Below are 17,324 nucleotides of genomic sequence, written 5' to 3' on the forward strand. Positions count from 1 at the left end.
AGAGGTCCACGCTGACTGTGGGTGAAAAATGGCACATGCACTGAATTATGTTAAACTCCACGAATTTGGTGGACAAAATCCAAGAACTTTCTGATAAAAAAACAAACCCTTTTGTTAGTTGGCAATTTTATGTATAATTGTTGTGTAATAGAAAATCCATCCACAGTGAGATGTGATGTTTCCATCCAGACCCAAGGACTGACACCAACCTCCCCAAGACTCACCACTACTTTAGCTACAAACTCTTATTTACACTAGTCATGTTTAAGTTAGGTGTACCTAATAAACTGGACACAAAATATTCCCACAAACTGAAACCATCTTTATAGTCAAACAAAATCTCATTTCATTTTATTTTACAAAGCACAACGTGAAACAGAAACATCTCCTCATGAGGTAAAAAGTCCCCAATGGTGACAGATGTTTGAATCTTCTTATTCAACTGGTTCATCTCATAAGTATGGAGGACCAAACCCGCACAAAAACAAACAAAACAAACTACTAAGAGAACAAAAAAGTGGTGATATAAAAAAAAAATACATCAATATTCGTGAATCCTGAAACAACTGTAAGGAAAAAAATGATCAGTTAAGTTCCATTTTAATCATTTTAATATTAATGAGCATATTTCTTTATTTATTTGACCGTTCTGTTTGTCCATTTTTATAGCAGGTTTGGTCCTCCATAAATGGGTGTTGCTGCACATTTGCAGTAAGCTAGGAGCTGCTGTTAATCTCTCATGGAGACATTGATATTTACTAGAACAATAAATCTGAAATGCTGGACAATCTTAAACATTCAGATGATTTCAGTCTTTGGCCGCCATCTGCTCTCCATCCTGCTGACTGCTACCATCAGTCTGAGGCAAAACAGCACCAAAAAGGAGAAATGATCAGTCAGGCACGAATCCCAGAGGTCCAGACCCATGAGTGCTGAAACACAAAGACTTCATTTCCCACAATCCTCAGCTCTTCAAGGAGGACGTCAGTTTCCTTTTAGCATCCCTGTGCTTCTTGCGATACTCCTGTGGACACAGAAAAATCAGAAATATCTCTGCCAAATAACTCAAGCCAGTTCATCCAGTCTGAACTTAATATTTATATCTGGATTTAGTCTTTAACAATAAAGGCTTTTGTTAAAAATAATCCGTTTTGAAGGGGTATGGGCCCAATTTTTAAGTTCAATTATTTTTAAATATGCAGCTGTTAAACTGCTAGATTTGTGTATGCATGAGGAAAAATCTGAACTAAGCATAATTACTTTTAATAAGAAACAACAGCTCCTTGGCTATTTTTATGATCGCGTGACTTTTTCTACACAACCATCAGATCTGACACATGCAGATGTGTATGGAAATCTTTATGCACCCACAGAGTTGATCTGTATTAAGTTGAGACTTATACTGAGTGATGCAGCAGATTAAACTCACTGTCTGCCAGTATTTATAAATATTAAACTCATAAGCAGCATTTGAAGCTCTAATATTTTCATCTTATTTACTCATGATAGAGCAACATTTCTAAACTTTAAAGGATTTCTTCAAACACAGAAATATAGTCCTGCCCCAATTCTGTCTCCTGGATTACCTCCAATCCAAGAAACTGATGCCAGAACTCTGAGATCCTGCAGCGAGGAAGACAGCTGGGTTTGTTAAAGGGGTGATTAAAGGTTCACTGCTGCTGCGGGTTTATGATTCTGGAGCTCTGTGGTCGAAGCTTTGCAGCCACAGAAATCTTTCTCCCTGCTGCTGTAGCTCTGTGATTGGGTTTCAAAAATCATTAAGAAGACCGCCTGTCGGTGCCTGTGGCCTGTCCAGCATGCACCCATGCTCTCACTCTGTGACAGCTGGGATAGGCTCCAGCGCCCCTGCATCCCAAAGCTGTATAAGCGGTAAAGAAAATGGATGGATGGACAGACAGGAATGGAGCTCAGAACCCAGCCTCCCAGACACAGTCCTGACACTGAGACCTCAGCCGGGCAGGAAATCAACGGTGGTGTGTGCAAAATGTTCCCAGTGGCTTTAACTTATGTCAAGCCTCCAAGCTCCTTGGCATCACAGGTCCGTAAAGGCCTAGAAGGGTGACCTCACCACAAACTGCGTCTTGTGGGTACCGTTATGTACTAAGTGACCCAAACATACAAAGAAGGTCCAAGGTGCATCACATGTTATACACTTGGGAAGAGCCATTTCCAGGCAGTTAGGAAAAGCAGTACCTCCAGAGGTCGTTAAGAACTCCATGAGGTATGGCACTGCCTCACTGACTGGCACTTTAAGCTACTTTATTCCTAGTACATGTAGCAGTGGCTACAAATTTTTTGGTCTAGCCAGAATTACTGGATTTTCTCAGGAAAACTCAAAAACTAGCATTCAAATTAACAGACCTTTAACACAATTGACAACAATAAAGTGACTATAGTAATGTATAAACAACTTATCGTCAAAAATGTTTAAACTGTGAAGATTTGAAAAAGTTTGCTTTGACTAGTTTTGACAGCATTCATGTAAACTGTACCTGTCTGAGCGCGCTCCTCCTCTCCTCCCAGTGCTCCCGCTGCTCCTCCAACTCCGACACACGGCAGAACAACTTGGGACCCTCTGAAGGAGAAAAACGGTGACATCAAATCAAAAGCAGGACACAAATTTGGAAGTTTTATTGAACTTTAAAATGCATCTACCTATGCAGCAGTGAGGCTTGGGAATAAGTAATAAATTAATTCTCTCTCTCTTTTTTTTTTTTTGGGGATCACCATCTCACCTGTCAGTCTGTCGTCATCGGTGCAGAAGAAGAAGAACTCAGTGTGTGACGGAGTCACCGCTCTGTAAAAACCCAAAAGAAAACACACAAATGCTCAGATGATTGTGTATCTAGTATTACTTGAACCTTGTGTGCCCATTTAGTTTTATAACTTTCCTTTTTTTAATATTAATTTTGGGCATTTTGCTTTTATTCCACAGCATAAATGATATGTGGGAAGAAGATGGGGGATCGTGTGGATTAAAAGGGTCCTCTGGGTTGGATGAGCTATGGGGTGACCCTTTCTGAAACAGTCTCACAATCATATGCACTTTATGCAGTGAGGGGTCAGGTGTGTGAAAGCAGCAGCAACTACGCTGACAACTTCTCGTCTTTCTCCTAAACTGCTTTCAAACAATAACCCCAAACAGTCACTGCTTCTAGCTCCTCACATGCCGGGATGTAACACTTTGGAATTGAATGTAACGGATTTGGGATGATTGTTGGATAAAACAGAGGTTGGCTTTAGTCCCGGCACACGAGAAGCGGTTTTATAGGATCAACGTTTGTTTTTCCTCACTCTGTGGTTTTAGCTGCGGCGCTGCTTTGCTCCTCATCTTCCTCCTGCTCGTCCTCTTCCTCCTCTGAGCTGCTGTCATGGAAACGTGGGTCTTGTTGCCATGACACCTTTGGAGCCTGTATGGCCTCCACCTTGTACTCGGCTGTTTGGAGAAAGACCGAAAGACTTAAAAAACAAACAAACATCATATTCTTGTATTGGGAAGACTGAGATCAGTATCCGAGGTTCTACCTACCCGTCTCTTTACTTTCTGCCTCTGTGTCATCTCCAAAGAAGGAAAATTTAAATCCAGATGAATCCTCGTTCTCTGCACCGGGAGCAGAGAGAACAGAGGCCAATGGGGCGAACTCTTCCTCCTTCTCTGTACCCTCTTCTTCTTCCATCTGGTCCCAGTTTGCCTTTTCTTCTTGTTCAGCGGGCTCATGCTTGCTCTGGCCGAACACGACCTTCAGGTCGCCTGACACGTCGTAATAAATCTCTTTAGGAACTTCGGGAAGCTTTTGCGCCTCCTCCCGCTTCTTCTTCCTGGCAGCTTTGCTGTGAAAACAACAGATCACATGACAATTTTGCTGGAGCACAGGTGCAGCTGAGAAGGTGGATGCTGTGGAGTCTGAGGACGTTCTGAATGTGTGAACGCTGAACTGGTTTCTATGCAAAGAAACCGCTGCACAAAGTACCTGATGGGCAGCAGAGAGAGATTGATTCACACAAGGACAGATACAGGAAATCTTTCATACCACATTCAAGTGTGTAGTGAAGTCATTGTTTATCGCGTTTGCTGCTGTAACAAACAAATTTTCCCAAATTTTAGGATTAAAAAAAGTTTTACGTTGTTCTCAAGACTAGATCTCATGCAATCAAAATGGTACATTGTTTATATCAGTAACAACATATTGTTTCATTATTTTTGGTTTTCACATCTATTAGAGAACAAGACCCTAAAACTCATGTCCAGTGGTTTCAAAGCCAATTTTAGATGCCGTGTTTTTTTTCTCCTGCACATGTTGATGAGCAAAATCTTTATAAAAATGATATGAAATCCTTCGTTTACATAAATATTAAGAGTGCTGCGCATAAAAATCATTGCACGACACTGCCCAATCCAGGTTAAACAGTAAAACCAGTGTTATAATGATGCATAATTACACACTTACGGCAGTATGTCGTTCTAACTCTGGTTGCTGCTCAGCTGCAGGAGGAGAGGTCGGGCAGAGTGGCTCAGGAAAAAGTGTGAGGGAGGGCCGACAAGACTACAGCAGTTACACGCGGGGTGTGCAGCCAGCCCCCTTCAGCTGTTATAATTTGGGTACACACCATTGCACAGCCACTATGGTGTTTACAGTGTGTGAGCCACACTGTGATATTAGAATCCCTGCTACAGATTACTTTTACTCAGCTAGTTTTTCTGTTGTTTTAATGAAATTTCCAACGCCAGGCTACAGATTTCTGAGTGTTCAGTGGAAACCAATCCCACACACAGGGTGTGGAAGTTTCCATGAAATTTCTTGAAAGAAAAACTATAAAATCCCAGATTTTTCCTTTAATAATGTCACATCTGGTTAATACGGATAATCAATTTATTAATATGATACATTCTAGGTGAAAAGTCATGTTTCTGGGCTCGTACCTCTCCTTGATTTCATCTTTTTGATCTCAAACGCAGCGTGTTCCTCTTTGCTGGGGTCGTAATGCAGCGCTGACACATCTCTGCAAACGCACAAACACACAACTTTAAGTTCCTTTATTTTCTCCCTAATGATGAAGCACCTGTTCTGGTTCAGACTGTGTGAAGCTCACCTGAACTTCTTGGCTTTGCCTGCAGTCTTGCTGCTGCATTGTTGTTGGCCAAGAACGCTCTGCAGAATGGACAGGTTCTTCTTCTTCTCTTCCTCCAAATCCTCATCATCTTCTACCAGGGTATTCTTTGTCTCTGAATCACAAACATGTCACAAAAAAAAATCCAGAACAAAGCAGTGAATGTGGCGCATTCGTGCCTGACCCCCAAAACTACGTGTAAATCTAAATGTGCTCTCCACAAGCAGATACAACGATCAATAAGATACACTGATGAAGCATTATGGCCACCTGCCTAATATTGTGTTGGTCCCCCTTTTACTCCACTCGACCCCTGAAGGTGTGCTGTGGTATCTGCAACAAGATGTTAGCAACAGATCCTTTCAGTCCTGGAAGCAGGTGGGTGGGGCTTCCATGGATTGGACTTGTTTGTCCAGCACATCCCACAGACACTCCAGTGGATTGAGATCTGGGGAATTTGGAGGCCAGTCAACACCTCAAACCATTCCTGAACCATTTTTGTTTGTGGCAGGGAGCATTATCCTGCTAAAAGAGGCCACAGCCATCAGGGAATACTGCTTCCATGAAAGTGTGCGCGTGGTCTGCAACAATGCTTAGGTAGGAGGTTCGTGTCAAAGTAACATCCACATGGATGGCAGGATCCAAAGTTTCCCAGCAGCTCACTGCCCAAAGTATCACACTCTACCTCCGCTAGCTTGCCTTCTTCCCATAGTTCATCCTGGTCCCAGGTGTTCCCCAGGTAAGCGAGGCACACACACCTGCCCATCCACGTGATGTAAAAGAAAACGTGAATACCAGACCAGGCCACCTTCTTCCATTGCTCTGTGGTCCAGTTTTGATGCTCGCCTGCCCATTATTGGTGCTTCTGGTGGGTGAGAGGTGACAGCATGGGCACCCTGACTGGTTTGCTGCTATGCAGCTCATACATAAACTGTGTGTTCTGACACCTTTCTATGAGAATCAGCAGTTTGAGCTACAGTAGCTCCTCTGATGGATTGGACCCACGTGCATCAGTGAGCATTGGCCACCCATGACCCTGTTGTTGGACCACTTTTGATGGATACTGACCACTGCAGACCAGGAACATCCCCACAAGATCTGCAGTTTTGGAGATGCTCTGACCCAGTCATCTAGCCATCACAATTTAGCCCTTGTCAAACTCGCTCTGCTTCTAACATCAACTCTGAGGACAAAATGTTCACTTGCTCCTGAATATATCCCACCCACAAACAGGCACCATGATGAAGAGATAACCAGTGTTATTCACTTCACCAGTCAGCGGTCATAATGTTATGCCTGATCGGTGTATATGTGCACTTATGATCTCTTGTGAGTAAAGTGCAAGTTAAAATCACCATCGTCAGGAAGCCATGACTATAATTACAACTGTGTAATCCTTTAAATTACTGCATCACTTAGATGTATTCAGCCTTATTCTTTGAGCTGCAACAGTAATGGTCTGGGAACAAGTAAAGAACAAACAATATAAAAGTTGAAGTTGTGATCCATGCTTTTATTACCACTAGACTGGATTACTGCAATGCTTTATATGTTGGTGTTAGCCAGTCTGCTCTAGCCCGTCTGCAACTGGTTCAAAATGCTGCCGCGCGCCTATTGACGGGATCGCGAAAGAGAGAGCATATTACCCCTGTTCTATCCTCACTGCACTGGTGTATTTTAGAGTTCATTTTAAAATCCTTTTATTTGTTTTTAAGTCACTTCATGGCCTTGTCCCCACCTTATCTTTCCGAGTTGTTGCACGTACATACTCCTTCCCGGTCACTCAGATCAGCTGATCGGCTTTCCTGGATGTGCCGAGGACACAGCGGAGGCTCAGAGGAGACAGAGCCTTCGCTGTGGCAGCTCCAAAACTCTGGAACGCTTTGCCAATAGAGATTAAACAGGCCTCTTCAAGACCCACTTATTTCATTTGGCCTTTGATTAATAGGAGCGGCTGTCTATTGAATGTGTAATTTATTTATTTCTAGGATAAATTATGATTTTTATTATTGGTTTTATTTGTGTGTATTATTTTATTGATTTATTGTTAGGATAAATTATGCATTTTATAGTTGTTTATTTGTGTGTAATTTTAAATCTTTATCTTTGTAAATTTTAATTTCTCTTGTCCAAATGTGTTTTATGTACAGCACTTTGGTCAGTGGTTGCTGTTTTTAAAGTGCTTTATAAATAAACTTGGCTTGGCTAAAAGCATAATTCAAACTGGTGAGTCTACAAAGGCTTAAGTGTTCTCTGTCTTAGGATTGTGTTGCTACACAAAGGTGTTCAGAACAATGAAACAGCTTTAAAGCTGCCAGCAGGAGAAAACAATCACCAGTGCTCCCCCTCTGCCTCTTTAAGTGGCACGAGTCCCCTGGAAGTACAAGTTCTAAAACACATAATTACAGGTCTCAGTAGATCTTAATTGGATGCATATGAACCTTTAGTGACTTTATTCATCTTATTCATTCAAAAGCAAATGACTGCGTAAGAACCAGGAATAAGAAATGCTAAAATCATAATATAATCCAGCGAGAATGAGGTCAATTTCTGTGATTGACATTATTATCATAAGAACTAACTCATCCGAGATTTTTAGTAGATGCATCTATGGTGTGAATTTGAACATCCTATCAGCCTTTTTAGGCTGGATCTGAGTCTCTCAATGACACTCATAAGCTTCTGAAAACAAGAGATTCCCTAACTATCAGCACACCAAGATCCTTAATCTCTCATCCTTCCTATGAGAGATTAAGGATCTTGTGACACTAATTTCCAGAGGTGGTTGTATGCATGCTGGTCTGCTCCACAGAACCACCAAAACCCCCAGAGTTAAATCTCAAGTTACCAAACCACTAGGTCTCAGACCTTGCCCTGCTTTCCTGCAGTCAACAGCTATTGTACCTGCATCCGCAGTCTCACGTGACTCCTCCTCTTTGTCCTCTTCATCCTCTTCCAGGAAGCGAGAGTCCATCCGGAAACGCTCATCTGTCCCGAAGCGAGACTGCAGCGCCATCAGCTGGACAAAAAAACCAAACAAACAAACAACATCAGATGGAGGCAGCCAATATTTAGTAGTGTACTAGTTTGCACAAATCCACAGATGACTCAGACATTATGAACACCTAAAACTTAAAATCATTTACAAATTTAAACCAAGAAAAAAAAAAAAGGAGGAGGAAAACTGGTTGGGAATCACAGGATTGGGAGCAGCAGAGTGTAGACTCCTTTTCTCACCTTTTGTCCTGCTTGACCTTCAAACTGAGGCTTGATATCAAACCTACTGCCATCCTCCTCCTTCTCAGCATCATCATCTTCATCATCACTGCTGCCAAACAGCTGAGGGGCCTGATGACTTCAGACGCATCTGAAAAAACACAAATGCAGCAGATTTTGGGCTTGATCATTTAAAACATCTGTAATGATCAGAGGTGCATTTGGAGAACCATTACACTGATAATAAGGACTTCAGTGCAACAATACTGGAAGAAGCCATTTACACACACAGAGTATAAGATCAGTATCTAGGGAGAAAGTCGTGGTTCTGTTAGGACCTTAGCTCAGTAAATCTTCACTCACCTTCTCTTTTACTTTGGCGCCCCCATTTGCTGCGGCTTCGTCACCGTCGGCCTCATCCTCTGATTGGCTGTCCTGGAATAGCGTCTTCTTTGATGCTGAAACCTCTGGGACCGTCCTTCCTTTATCATCACCATCATCTTCATCATCATCAGAGCCAAAGACGATGTGTTTCCCTGCTCCTGCTGCAGGAGCATCCTGATGAAGATACAGGGTATCATCATCATCACTAATCATTACTAAAAATATGAGTTCATCCTCTCATAAAAACTCTTCTCTTTACATCACAGCCAGAAAGCAGTGTAGTGCTGTGTAGAGCACAGAAGAAATGCTAATATTTAGGAAGGAACTAATACAAACTAACCAATACACAAATATTCAAAGCACCAAATTTTAAATTAAAATCCCAAACCAATCAGTTTATCAGAATTAAACCTTGGACTTATACACCCTGCACTCTCACCAGGCTGGCTAGCGCTCCCTGAATGAGCCTTTTGTGTTCTTCAGCCTCTTTCTGTCTCTGCTGTACAGCAGCCAGCCTCCTCATGTTGGCCTGTCTCTGCCGCTCCTCTTCCTCCTCAACTCCCAACGCCATCCGGGGAGGTGGCCGCTCTTCCTCCTCCTCCTGCTCCTCCTCCTCTTCCTCGCTGGTGGAGGTCTCACTGCTCAGAGCTGCTTCCACAGGACCTTCAGCACAAATTATCTGCTGCTCGTTCTCATCGTCCCCAGATGAGCTGCAGGATGAAGGTGAAGATGAAGATTTAGCTTTTACAACAGTCTGACTGGCATTCACCCTCTCCTCTTCCTCCTCCTCTTCATCATCACTGCTGGATGAAGACTTAATCTCAGCTTTTTCTGGGATTACACAAACTCTATTCTGGATCATTTTGAAAACATCAGGAGCAGCCATGTCTTCTTCTTCTTCCACATCATCACTCTCATGTTCTTCATTGTCATCTTCCTCGTCTTCTTCCTCGTCATCCTCTTCTTGCCCACTGCTGTCTGAGATCTTTGCTTCTGCGTGTTTCTGATCCCTTACACTCGTGCTGGTTTTGCCGTCTGTTGCTTTGTGGACCAGCTGTGGAGCGTCAGAGTTCATCCTCTGTTTTTTAACCTCTCTTCCTCTTCCATCCTCCTCCTCCTCTTCTTCTTCCTGTCCCTTCTTGTGCTCATCTGTCTCCGATACCTCGCTAATTGCTTTTGTGCCCTGGAAGGCAGGCAGTGGCGCTGACATGACAGCTTTTCGTTTTGTCTTTTTCTTCTTCTGTTCATCCTCGCTGCTGTCGTCCTCCATGATCGCGGCGAGGATCTCCTCAGGCGTGGTGCCTTTCTTGGGAGCAGATTGCTCTGCAGGACCGGACGTGAGGGTTCTTTTTTGTTCCAGTTTGGCACCGAGGATGCTGGGAGCTGTAGTCCTGGAGTTCTGCTGGGCCTCTTCAGCGAGCTTCTGCAGGTCAGCCAGGGAGATCTCCAATTGGGTGACATTAGAAAACATGGCTTCATAATCAGAGTCTGAACATGAATCTTCCGAGTCTACCTCATTCTCATCGTCTTCATCACTATCTGATTGTGATAAGGATGGTTTTACGAGAGCAGTTTTCTTATTAAGTTTCTGCTCAGAATCCTCTTTATGCTGCACGGAAGATGGGTTTCAGGAAGTAAGGTGTTCTTCATCATCTGTTGATCCGTCCTCTTCCTCTCGCTCTCCAGCTTTGCTCTTCTTTGCTTTTCTCTTCGTGTCCATGTTGTTTCCTGAGAGGTGCTCCACTGTAGGTGGAGTATGTTTCTCCTGACACTCAGGAGGGGGAGGTTTCCTCGACGCAAAGAGTTCATCTGTGTCAGCGGAGTCATAATCATCATCATCATCATCATCATCATCCTCTTGATCACCTGGAATCACAAAGAAAAACTTGTTATTCCAAAGCTCGTCAATGAAAATGAAAATGATTTGGGCCACTTCCATGTGACGCCCTAAGTCAGGTCCTGGTCTGATTCTTTTTTTTTTAATATATATATAAACATGAACTCCATGTGAACAGTTATGTTGGAAACGAGGAAGATTTTGTGTTATGCTAAATTGAGTTTCGAAACAGTTCTGCACTGACGAGCATCTCCCCACTTTTGCCTCAAACTCTGCACCCACACACACATCAGTCAACGCTCCACAAAATCCACAAATAAAAATCAGGTTATTTGATGTTTTGTGTTCAAGAATTCTGTGGCTTTTACTACACGTCGACTTATAAATGAAATCATGAACGCTGAACTCAGTGGCCTTCGTGTTTACTTCAATATGACACCATGCTGTGTGTGAAGTCATTGATCCTGTATTTGTGCATTCGAAAGTAATATGAACAAACATCTTTTACCTTTGCGAGACGATTTTGATAAGAAGTCGTATCCAACCACTTCCAGAGTCTCCTCCTCCACCTCCTGTTGCTGCTGCGGTGTAAAACGGGAGGATTGCTGAGCTGCTACTAGCCTGCGGATTTCCTCGTCTGAATCGACATCACTGTCAGAAAAATGCGTCCACTTCCTCTGAGCCGGTCTGTGGTTGTTTTGTTTTTCAAATCCATTGGAGAGCCGATGAGCCTCAGAGTAACTGACACAGTTAACAGGGTGTTCAAATCTAAGGGTAAAGCAACAAAGAAAGGGACATTAAATATTCATGATCTGATATTCCCAAATCCCAGAATCTGCTAGTATTTTCTAAATGTCGTAAATCCAGGAAAAATTCAAATTCATGAAAACAGAAGTGGTGAAGCTTGAAGAACTCCAGGAATTTCCCAAACATTTAGAACTTTAGAGAATCTAATAGGAACCTTTGAGAACTGGGGAAATAACATGGACAGTACAGAAATACAGAAAATCTATAAGAATTTTTGCCAATTTTAACAGCTAGTTTGAAGCTTCAGACAGAAACTCAAAAATAAAATTAAAATACAGAACAATATTTTAACTCCTGAAATGTTCAGTATATTCCCACAAAAAAATAAAAAATAAAAATTGTGAATTATGAAAATATAAAATCCTGGAGACCATCAGTAGTATCTACTGAATCATCAAAACAGCCTGAAAAGGCCGCACGGTTACCTGGTTCTGCCAGAAGCATCTTCCGTCCGACTCTTCTTGGGTCTCCATGGCTCAGATGGGGGGAACTCGCCCCGCCTCTTCTTACTGATGTCATCATCGCCACCCTGCACCTCCCAGGTGAGCTGGGTGATGGGTGTGAACTCATCGGGCTTGGCGTCTCGGTCCAGTTTGCGAATGTTATGGCTGTATTTCGATGGGTCGTACTTCAGGGTTCGAGATTTGTTGCCTTTCCTGAGCTGCAGGATGGGTAGGACCCGTCCGAATTTACTGACCACCCAGTCCTGAAACCAGAGGGCCCAGAGGACAGTCAACACCTCCAGCCTCAGCTGTGATTCACTGACAAACACACAGATGAAACCTTAGGCTGCCATTGTTTTCTGACATGACTCTCATCCCACAATTTTTAATCAGTCAGTCAGTATTTATCTCACTGGGCCTCGGTGCAGCCTCTCACTTCATCCTCCGTCTGAAACAAGACATTTTGCTCTGCCGCCTTTTAGCAACCTGCTCTCTGATTGGCTGCAGCTTGTAAGCAAAAGACATGAGCAGCACACGGGTTGTGCTTCTGTGCCTGTTTTTGCTCATAGGGATTACAAGTACATACTCTGACCTCGTTATTTGAAACGTTGGTCATGTTTAGAAGAAGAAGAAGAAAGAGCTTTATTTGTCACATACATTTACATGCAGTGAAATTCATTCTCTGCATTTAACCCATCACACACATGGAGTATGTAGTACACAGCACAGCATGGAGCAGGGGGCAGCCAAAGGGCGCCCGGGGAGCAACCTGGGGGGGTGGGCTTGCTCAGGGACCCACAGTGATGCCAGCCCGAGGATTTGAACCAGGGTCCTCTCAGTGATGAACCCTCTTCTTCTCCCCTAGGCCACCACTCCAGGTTTAATAAGATCATTCACTACAGGCCCTCTTTAACCCCAACCTTGAACCTTCATGCCACAAATTAATAATTTACCTTAAAGGGACTCAATGTTTTTCCCACATTGTGACTATGTGCCGCACAATGGAAGTAATATATATTTCACACAAACATGTTGAGAGAAACAGTATGACTGGACCTTGTGTCCTGGGATTTCAGTCCCTGGAACTGCAGCCTTCATGGTGAAATTATTCACACCAGATTTGCTCAGCGAGTCCAGGAGCTTCTGCCTCTTGTCCTCAGCTGCCGGCTGCCGGAGATGCTGCTCTGCTGCCTCCTGCCGCTCCTGAGCCAGTCTATTACACAAACACATCATCGCACTTCCAAAACCTGCTGATATTTTATTATTATTTTTTAGTTAAGGCTAAACTTTTAGCTCTCGAGTTAACAGATAGGACTAATTTCATACAGGTGCAGAAATCAGCTTTTTAAGAGTTTGGGGAACATTAAATTTCTCAAGTTTCATACCAAGCAATGAACATGTGTGAGCCTTGATATTAAAGTCTGAGTGAAAAAAACACAAAATCACTCCCCACTTTGTTGCTTCTTGCATAGAGTTTACTCCTATTGTATTTATTCTGGGGGTCACTTCCTTTTTCTGAGCCTTAGACGAATCCTTCACGTCTGTCTGTTCTGTGACATGCAGAACTTTGCATCTAACAAAAAAAAGTAAAATCTTATGTTATTGTGAAGGGTTTGGTTTTCACAAACCTCATTTATCAATGATCAAAATTACAGACTGCAAGTCATTATCAACTATTTTATAAGCACAAACAGCTGTTCTCTAGATTCAGCTTCTCCACACTGAGAATTCTTTCATATCGCTGTAAACTATAACTTTTGGTTTTCGGGCTTCACGAACTTACAAAGTGGGGCTGGGATTTTTTAAAACACTTTACAGACAATAATTCATGTTTCCCAGAAAAATCCTTTCAAGTTCTGTGTTAATGTTTACATGATGAGGGGGGCGTGGCTGTACCTGTGCAGGAAACTCTCCTTGGCTATTTCAATATGCAGAGTTCCTCCTTTCCATTTGGATTTGTTTAACACTGTCAGACCTGCAGAGGAAACACGCCAGTCTCATAATGTAACATAATGTTATTTTAGAAAACAGTTTTATTCCAGTTGAAAGAACGCAGTTAACACTGTGACGTCAAAGTCGTCACTGGTGATGACTCCAACCCAATGATGTCAGACTTTGTTTTGAATTGTTCTCTAAAGTCTGGGCAAACAGAAGATAAAGAAGTAATCATTCTCACTCACATGCATGAAACTACACTGTTACTATATTTTCATTGTATTGTTCTATTCTTGCTGACTTTTAATCAGAAACTGAGTGCAAAATTGAGTTTTTCCTCATGTGAATATATATATATATATATATATATATATATATATATATATATATATATATATATATATATATATATATATATATATATATATATATACACACACACACACACACACACACACACACACACATGCTGGAATGACAATAAAACCCCTTGGGGCCATCACTCATAACGACTTAAAACTCAGACAGTTAAATGTGTGCATTTCCTGCAGCCACTAAGGTCACTTACATTTCTTCAGGTCAGCGTCTGAAATGTTGATGTTAACGTAGCCAAATGTTTTGAAGGGAACACCTGCAGGAGGAAAAAAAATAGGCGTAAGGAGATATAAGAAATTTTAACAAACTAAAATATAACAGCATAACATGGAACTGATGGTTAAACAAGCATGAAACGTTCCTTCCCACAATAACAGCCATTTTGACTACTGTTTAGTTATGAACTCTGTGTAGTTGATATTGCTTCTGAAGAAATGATACTCATCAGTTTTTAAGCTAAATCTAAATCCAGAATAATGCATGGTTTTTCTGATAGTCTTTTTATGGTCACTGACAAAAAATTTACTAAATTTCAATGTTGTATTGAAAATTTTTAATGGTATTTTTATTAAAATATATTTTTGATGTTCAAGCATCAGCAGCTGAAAAGGTGATATTCTTTGGGGTGTGCTACAACAACAAGACTTTCAAAATGCAATTACCGTATTTTCCGGAGTATAAGTCGCACTTTTTTTCATAGTTTGGCTGGGGGTGCGACCTATACTCCGGAGCGACGTATATGTGACATTTATAACACATGAACCAAAATACTCCAGCCACTTGACATCTCCGTGAACTGCAGCTTTAAGGCAGTCTTGCGTAACCTGTGGGCGCAGTGGATGGAGAGCACAGCTTAACGGCAACTGGGAGAATGCGCCACCCAACTTTCCTGGAAGTCATTGGATGGATCAAGAAAACATGGGCTTCAGTGACAAACCATCCTGTTGGGATTCAGAAAGGCTGGAATAATTGGAACTGCAGCTGACGACGAGTCTGACTAACGCGACACAGAAGAGGAAGCGGCGCTTCGTCTACGGAGTGTACGGAATTGTTTAGAAGTGACACCGAGGATGAAGAATTCAATGGATTGATGGTTTGGTTAACTTGTTAGTATGTTCTTTATGCTATGGTTATCTGAATAACTTAATGTTACGTTAACATACTGTAGCGATTCTCTTAGTTAGAGAGCGTGTTGATGTTGTGGGATTCGGACTGTTCGGGAGGTTCGTGAAGGCAGCATGGAGAGAGAGAAAAAGACCGAGAGCTTGCCTGTGTGTGTGTTGCTGTTCCGCTGTTGTAGTTGTGGTTGGCGTGGCTGTGGCCTACAGCAGCCGTTTTTCTGTTAATAAAGACGACCTTTGTTGTGAATATCGCCGACTTTGGAAGTGTGTTTACAACGTTACAATACCGAACACGTGTTCGTTGTGCGTCATGTAGCTGAATGTGCTACGTTAGCATAACGTAGGTGTAACCGTGTTCTTCCTGTTCTTTAATCCATTATTATTTTAATTGCCGTTCAAGATGGAATTTGTGCTCTGAGTCTCGGATTCTATCAACCCCCCCCCCCCCCCCCCCCAAAAAGTGCGACTTATAGTCCAGTGCGACCTATATATGTTTTTTCTTCTTTATTATGCATTTTTGGCTGGTGCGACCTATACTCCGGAGCGACGTATAGTCCGAAAAATACGGTAATTTTTTAAGTTAGCATTTAAATTAGATGTAAAGAAACTCAAATTTATACTGTGTTTAAATCCTTAAAAATTTAAATAGAAATGTAAAGTAAAAGAAAATGCTTTTACAGTTAAAGTTTTCTTTTGATTTTAACTTCTGAAAAATAAACTTTAAATTATGCTTCTGATTCTTTAATATCAGCTGTCTTTCAAGGCAACAACTTCTGACACTGACAGTGTTGAATGTGACAGATTATTTCAAGTCTCAGAATATGAATAAAATTAGATAAACAAACTGTAAACATCAAACATTATTTTTGTCACCATTCTGGCTGTCAAAGTGCATCAGTGGGTACAGGATTCCTCACCTTCTGGGTCCCTTCTGGTCCGGAGCTCCACATCCTCCACGGCTCCAAACTTTCCAAACCGATCCTTCAGATCCTTCTCAGTGACAGTGTGGCTTAACCCACCGACGTACAGCCGCCGCATTGCTCCGTGATCACGACAACACTGTGCACTGTAAGTACAAGGTGGTAATTTTAGGGACTTACACATCAAAAAGCTTGGTAAATTGTTGTTCATCTGATCAACCAGGCATATTTAATATATTTGAAACATTGCCTTGCATATTTTACACATTTATAAATATTGCATACATAAACATTTGTAAAATATACAGATAAATACATACAAAAAACTACCTTGATATTCAGACAAAAGCCAAACAATCTGCACAAACACAAAACAGCAGCTTGGTGATACTATCTGTATCTGCTTTCTCCACCTTGGAAATCTAAATATATAACAGACACGAGACTCTCACTGATTTTACGGAAGATGGGACCTGCACTCTTTTTCTGCTCTGCATGAATTTATACTGTTTCTAATAATGTGTCCACTGCAGTACCTCTCAGTATGAAGCAGATTCAACCACATTACAAACCACAGCCTCCATAATAATTTTAAAGCTGAAGCATCTTTTAAAGTAGTGTCGAAGAATAAACAACTTAAGGGTCAAGCTGAAGGTTTTAGCTGCAGCTGAGTGGCTCCAGTAGAGTGGAAACTGCCTAAAACTAAGTATCTGGATCTATTTCACCCTGGAGGAGCTCAAACAGAGTCACAGAGCGTCTGCGAGAAATATGAGCTCTAAATCAATCGATTTATAGCTGCTCTCGTTTGTTATCACGGGTTTAATACACATAGAATCGGAAAAATTTACAAATGTTTACCTCACGTGTCCAGCTGGTGTTCCCACAATTTCCGTCCGGTGTTGCACTCCTGCAGACAATTCCATCCGCAATGTGTTTCTCAGGAGCCCAAGCGTTCCGCAGGCTCAACGGTGGTTAAAAAAAAGAGAAAGAAAGAAACATACAGCTAACGGCAGATATGGATGCTTTTTAAAATATAAAACTGTTTATTTATCACATTTAAAAAAATATATAATTTTTATATGTTATTTTATTAGCCAACGGGGGAAAGCACTAATTATGGTCCAGTAGCTACAGCTGCGGATGTCTACTAATTCTA

The 17,324-nt window shown here is 41.8% G+C and overlaps 1 protein-coding gene across 1 annotated transcript; it reads right to left on the reverse strand.

Annotated features, from left to right (window-relative positions):
• Positions 1-336: 336 nt before the first annotated feature.
• Positions 337-17,059, reverse strand: nol8 (nucleolar protein 8). The gene is given in 20 exon segments (XM_030728485.1): positions 337-1,024; positions 2,514-2,596; positions 2,757-2,818; positions 3,316-3,457; positions 3,551-3,852; positions 4,943-4,961; positions 4,964-5,022; positions 5,113-5,245; positions 8,035-8,149; positions 8,368-8,475; positions 8,477-8,497; positions 8,710-8,904; positions 9,170-10,596; positions 11,076-11,335; positions 11,800-12,080; positions 12,874-13,030; positions 13,714-13,792; positions 14,321-14,383; positions 16,166-16,314; positions 17,027-17,059. Coding segments are annotated over 19 exon segments (3,687 nt in total). The 5' UTR covers positions 16,287-16,314; positions 17,027-17,059; the 3' UTR covers positions 337-964.
• Positions 17,060-17,324: the final 265 nt, after the last annotated feature.

The sequence above is a fragment of the Archocentrus centrarchus genome, chromosome 5, assembly GCF_007364275.1.
Source record: "Archocentrus centrarchus isolate MPI-CPG fArcCen1 chromosome 5, fArcCen1, whole genome shotgun sequence".
Taxonomy (NCBI): Eukaryota; Metazoa; Chordata; class Actinopteri; order Cichliformes; family Cichlidae; genus Archocentrus; species Archocentrus centrarchus.